This window comes from Euphorbia lathyris, chromosome 1 (genome assembly GCF_963576675.1).
Source record: "Euphorbia lathyris chromosome 1, ddEupLath1.1, whole genome shotgun sequence".
Classification (NCBI taxonomy): domain Eukaryota; kingdom Viridiplantae; phylum Streptophyta; class Magnoliopsida; order Malpighiales; family Euphorbiaceae; genus Euphorbia; species Euphorbia lathyris.
This window is the reverse complement of record NC_088910.1, coordinates 38635140-38641139: the sequence shown is the minus strand read 5'-3', so window position 1 is coordinate 38641139 and position 6000 is coordinate 38635140. Positions and strand designations below refer to the sequence as shown.

Genomic DNA, 6000 nt, shown 5'->3' with positions numbered 1-6000 from the left:
TGTCTAAGCATTTGCTCTAGGATGAATATTCTATTTTCACACATCTTTAGGGAAGGAAATAGAGTTGTTGATCCATTGGCAAAGTTTGGAGTCTCTTCCTCAGTGATCAACTGATGGCTTTCAGCTCCTGTTTTTTTGCCACATGTTTATCAATGATGACATTTGTAGTATTTCACAATTGCGTTTTTCTTGACTTTTCCTATATTTTCTTCCCCCCTTCTTTTTGTTTGTTCTTCTTCCTCTTCTCTTGTTCAAACACTCACTTTTTTTATTAATATATTGCGGGTTTGTCAGTTCTTGGGCCATGGATGCTCACCCCGCCCAAGTTCTGTCTCGTCCCAATTTCTATAAAAAAATAGTAATAAAGAATAGAAACCTTATAATGTGTTTTTCAAAATAGGGGACTAAACCGTATATTAGATAAAAAAGAGAGGACTAATAAATTATTTACTCTAAAATTAACTTGTTTATTCCAAATAAATTATTTCAGGGCCAATCAAGTTTTTTAGACAAGTTCACGGACAATGATGTATTACGCCTTGAGTTGAACAGTTCCTATACTGATGTAAAAGGTCCAAACGGTGCCGTTTTGCTAGTTAAATTTAAAAAAAAAATCAGAATAGCAAGGGTAGAAATGGAAATGCAAGTAGAAATCGAAGAAAGAATGGAATTGCTACTGTTAATGCCTTTCACGTATAAGTATATATAATAATAAACCCTAACCCTAAACCCTTTCTCCTTCCTTATGATTCAACCTGTATAGTTGAGTCACTCTCTCCCTCTCTTTCTAATACGCTATTTTAGCGGCTTCTCGGCTTTCCCTCTTTCAAGGCCAAGATCCTCCTAAACCCTATCAATGGCACTCTACATGCTATACGAGTCGGCCTCTGGTTATGGTCTCTTCCTTGCAAATGGACTGGATGAAATTGGGCAGAACACTGAAGCTGTCCGCAGCTCTGTCTCGGATCTCAACCGTTTTGGAAAAGTTGTCCAGTTAACTGCTTTTCTTCCTTTCGAGTCATCTTTAGATGCTCTGAATCAGTGTAATTCCGTTTCTGAAGGTAAATTGCATAAATCAGTCCATTGTTTGTTGTTGCGGATTCTGTGGTAGTTTATGTTGTTAATTTTAGTGTTGGTCGATTTCAGACACTTGCATGAACTTCTAAACTTTGAAACTTTTATGGTACTTGGCTTGGGTGGGCATTTCGCATTTATATAATCTATTGCCTTGCTTTTTCATAGGTTTTGACGATTGGGCTGAGGAGATTATCCTGTGTTTTCATTTTGTTCTGTTGGTATCATTTTAGGTTGTTATAAAGCTCCTGTAGTCATACAATGCCTCTGATCAATTTTGCCGAGCCATCAACATGGTGTCTTTTTGGTCTTGTTCTTTGGTTTGCATTTCTGGTGTTTTTTTTTTTGTTTAAAATATACTATAAAAATGTACTTTCCGATAGCCATCTATTTGATTTTAGTTTGTAACATATGCTTTTCAGATTTAGCATGTTCCCATGTTATACTGTTTCACCTCGTAGCATTTTTAACTATTGAGTTACTTAGTGTTGCTGTTGATATTAATCTATTCGAACTTCAGAGTGTCTGCACCTAATTGCATGTCCTAGACTAGAAGATAAGAGTATAAAATTTATATATATATTGGGTTGGTGAAATCTTGACTTTCAGATCAGTTACTTGCCTGAGACCCATTTGTGTCTATCCAACATACGGAATGCTATTTTCCTCGGTTTGTGATAAGGTCTCTAATGCTGTTTCCTTTTTAGAGGGCTTTCGGAAATAGGCCGTCCTGGTCCTAGTTACCGAGGGTAGCCTTGTTACTTAGTCACTTGAAGACTTTTCTTTTCAGTACCCATAGCATTTATTTGTTTTTGTTGCAGGACTTATGACGGATGAATTGAGGAGCTTTCTAGAACTTAATCTCCCAAAAGTCAAGGAAGGTAAGAAGCCGAAGTTCAGCTTGGGAGTTTCTGAGCCAAAGTTGGGGTCACATATCTTTGAAGTGACAAAAATACCTTGCCAAAGTAATGAATTTGTCCTTGAGCTTCTTCGTGGTGCACGTCTACATTTCGAAACCTTCATCAAGGATCTAAAGGTTTTGCATTTCATAATTTCCATAGACTAGACTGTAATTGTGTTTTTGTTTTCTTGAGATACTTTTTGTATCTCTTACAAACTTTGCTTATTTCCTTTTCTCCCTTTTCCTCTCAACCTTTTGTTTCATAGCCTGGTGACTTGGAAAAAGCCCAACTTGGTTTGGGACATAGTTACAGCAGGGCAAAGGTCAAGTTCAATGTCAACCGGGTTGACAATATGGTCATTCAAGCAATTTTCCTTCTTGATACTCTTGATAAGGATGTCAATTCCTTTTCAATGAGAGTTAGGTATGTTTATTGATTCTTCCTAGGCACATTTTCTTAATTAGCCTAATTCTTGAAAATATAAGATCTCCAGTTTTTGATTGCTGTTACATTCCCCACTTCATGCAGAGAATGGTACTCTTGGCATTTCCCTGAATTAGTGAAGATTGTCAACGACAACTATCTCTATGCAAAACTTGCCAAGTTCATTGAGGACAAGGCAAAGTTGTCGGAAGAAAACATCCCTGAATTAACAGACCTGCTAGGAGATGAAGACAAGGCAAAGGAGGTTGTAGAAGCTGCCAAAGCATCAATGGGTAGGAGTCCAGTTCGTGGTTCTTATTATGCAGTTACTTTTGTCAACCATATTATATTTCTTACTTGTTATTTCATTCTTTTAACTATTACTTTTTCCTACTTGCAGGACAGGATTTGTCTCCTATTGACTTGATTAATGTCCAGCAGTTTGCTCAGAGGGTAATGGATCTGTCGGAGTACAGGAAGAAGCTGTACGAATATCTGGTTACGAAAATGAACGACATAGCTCCCAATTTGGCCTCGTTGATTGGCGAAGTTGTTGGGGCTCGCTTGATATCTCATGCTGGGAGTCTCACAAATCTTGCTAAGTGCCCTTCTTCCACCCTTCAGATCCTTGGTGCAGAAAAGGCATTGTTCAGGTGTTGTAGCTGTCACTAACAGTGTTTTTACTGGTCTCAATTATTTTGTGTGTACATCTCTGCTTCCTTTAGTGCCTTATCTTTGCAACTGCATTTGCCTTTTTTATTCATCAATGTGAACGAACTTTAGGCCCGTGTTCCGAGGTTGACTTGTTTGGTGTTGTGTATAGGGCATTGAAAACTCGAGGAAACACACCGAAATACGGTTTGATCTTCCATTCATCTTTCATTGGGAGAGCATCTGCCCGCAACAAGGGACGCATGGCTCGTTATCTTGCAAACAAATGCTCCATAGCTTCTCGAATTGATTGCTTTGCAGGTAAATTCTATCCTGTTGTTGGTAAGTCCTACTTGTTTTTAATTTTTTTGAACCGTGAAGATTGACATCTGTTCCTTGTTGCTTTATAGACAGCAGCTCTAGCATTTTCGGAGAGAAACTGAGAGAACAAGTTGAGGAGCGGCTGGATTTCTATGACAAGGGTGTTGCACCTCGTAAAAACATTGATGTGATGAAGGCTGCAATTGGAAGTGCCGAAAGTAAAGGTGTGTATCCGAGCGAATGGAAAACAACAAGTGCTAATGCTTTTGTTTTGTTTTGTTTAATTTGATTGATCATGTATATGGATGGGTGGTGCAGATGTTGAAATGGAAACAGAAGAAGAAGCAGCAACTGTGAAGAAAAGCAAGAAGAAGAAATCAAAGAACGAAGCTATGGTGGAAGATGAAGCTAATGGAGATGCGACAGAGGAGGAGGGTAAATCAGAAAAGAAGAAGAAGAAAGAGAAGAGAAAACTGGAGCAGGATGTGGAGAAGTCGACAAATGGCGAGCAAGATGGAACTGCCAAGAAGAAGAAGAAGAACAAGAAGATTAGAGATGAGGAAGAGGAAGAAGGTGCTCAAGCTCAACAATCAGTGGAGGGCAAAAAGAAGAAAAAGAAGAAGTCGAAAAATGATGACCAAGAGTGAATTTTGAGACATTTGATTCTGTACTTTACTGTAGTACTCTGTTATGAATATGTTCTAGCTATTTTATTATTGCTCGCAAGTATCAGTCTTGTGATATCAGTAGCAAATTTTGATCATTTGATTGGTTTTTTTAACTGAACTTCTCAGTTTGAGAGGCAGCTTAGCTATATTTAACAGCATTTGTTACTCCTTGTATAAAGGACAAGGCTCAACAAAATCAAGTTAGAAAATTGAGTTGCTGCTCTATAAAATTATTAATTATAATGTTCATATTCCAAATGAGGCATCAAAATGCATTATTGAGCCCCTAATTTAATTAATATCGTCAACAAATAAAGGCTAAAGGAAGGAATGTACTGCATATTAAGATTAAGACAGCATTATATGGTTAATACTAATAACAATAGTGATTCGGGATATGAATCATGGGCCAGAAGGCCCAGGAGGGCCCAAGAGGCAGAAGGGCCTGGGGCCCAAGCACCCTCTATAAATACACAGCTAACATTGCAAGCTAGGGGCGGGTAACTCTCTCTATCATTTTACACATTTGGTTAGTAGATATTCTTGAGCCACTAATTGTCTTGCTCGTCGGAGTATCCGCTGGGACCCTTCCCGGCGCAGGGACGAGCCATCGGCAAGCCGGGCAGCATCACCGAAGGCCAGGATCACTGTGTTCGCATACCTGATTATTTGGTGCGGTGAAGGTGGACTACGAGTGACTCCAGATCTTCAAACGAGATGCAAACCCCTAATGACTCGGCTCCAACTGTAGTACCCGAAGCCGGAGCGACCAGCTCCATGACACACGCCGGAGGCGTGATCCAAAACCTTCCGATCTCCCCCAGAAACCTTGGGCCTTTGATGGAGGAGGTAGGCCCTGAAGAGGAGGAAGCCTTTAACACCACTCAACTCCTCAGCGCAATCCAAGGTTTTCAAACTACGCAGGCCGTACACACGGCGGCTCAGATGAAGATCATTGACCAGCAAAGAAGCCTGCAGGAGGAGAATGCCAAAATTTGGCAATACCTCAAGGAGGCGGCAGAGTTACAGAAGGAGGGAGCCTTCCCAGAGCAGGCCCCGGAAGCAGCGATCATCGCGGGAAGAGGAGCCGGTGCCGGAGCCACCAGAGAAAGCGAGGAGCGGCGAGCGGGCACTACAGCCGCGGATAGCGAGGAGTTGCTGGAACTGAAAATTCAACGTTTTCTCGACAAAAGGGCACTCGGGGGTGTAATGGGAGGGAGCATCACCTCCAGCAAAACGCCACTGGTACAAAGGATTATCGAGAAAAGGTTCCCGCGTGACTGGAAAGCTCCTCGACTGGCCCAATACTCAGGGACCGAGGATCCTAACGATCATGTGGCATCATTCATGAGCACCATAAATTTATACTCAAAGGACGAAGACATCATGTGCAAGGTTTTCCCCACCACTCTCTCATCCAGCGCGCAGGAATGGTATCGGGGACTTGCCCCGGAGTCCATCGATTCTTTTGGTCGAGTGAATCACGGAGCAGGAGGCACCACCAAAGGCGAGCAGGCAAAGAGAGTAGAGCCCGAAGCAGAGGGAGGCGGGGCGAGCAGAGGAGCCAAAGAGGCCAAGGTACCATGGGGAAATACACGTCATAAGGGAAGGACCACCGGCACTTTCCGCACCGCCCGACTGCTCCCGAAAGAGAAAGGCGATCGGGCAGACGTTAACAGTGCAGCCTCCACTCCGAACTAGCCACTCGGAGGCCCTTGTTGTCACCGTAAGCATCGCAGGTTTTAAAACTCACCGAGTGCTTGTTGACACCGGAAGTTCGGTGAACCTGCTCACCTGGGCGGCTCTCCGCGCAATGAAGAGTACTCGCACCGCCCTCCGGGCCGGGACTTTCCCTCTGATCGGCCTCTCTGAAATCGAGGTGCCGGTAAAGGGAGTTATTACGCTACCGACTATTTTGGCCGAAAGGGTAGAAGAAGTCGAGGATACCGCGGAATGAGTGG

General features: G+C 42.4%; 1 protein-coding gene across 1 annotated transcript; it reads left to right on the top strand.

The window, feature by feature from the left end:
* The first annotated feature begins 728 nt into the window (after positions 1 to 728).
* Positions 729 to 4152, top strand: LOC136228885 (nucleolar protein 56-like). Its single transcript, XM_066017379.1, has 8 exons — positions 729 to 1061; positions 1896 to 2110; positions 2242 to 2399; positions 2505 to 2692; positions 2800 to 3052; positions 3223 to 3371; positions 3461 to 3595; positions 3690 to 4152. The coding sequence occupies exons 1-8, from the start codon at positions 857 to 859 to the stop codon at positions 4016 to 4018; spliced, it is 1632 nt and encodes a 543-aa protein (XP_065873451.1). The 5' UTR covers positions 729 to 856; the 3' UTR covers positions 4019 to 4152.
* The last annotated feature ends 1848 nt before the right edge of the window (positions 4153 to 6000 follow it).

Excerpts from the sequence above, each read along its gene's own strand:
- LOC136228885 (XM_066017379.1), top strand. The coding sequence starts at position 857 with ATGGCACTCTACATGCTATACGAGTCGGCCTCTGGTTATGGTCTCTTC. Across the intron at positions 2,693-2,799 it reads AGCTGCCAAAGCATCAATGG|GACAGGATTTGTCTCCTATT; the intron begins GTAGGAGTCCAG and ends TCCTACTTGCAG. Across the intron at positions 3,053-3,222 it reads GCAGAAAAGGCATTGTTCAG|GGCATTGAAAACTCGAGGAA; the intron begins GTGTTGTAGCTG and ends TGTTGTGTATAG.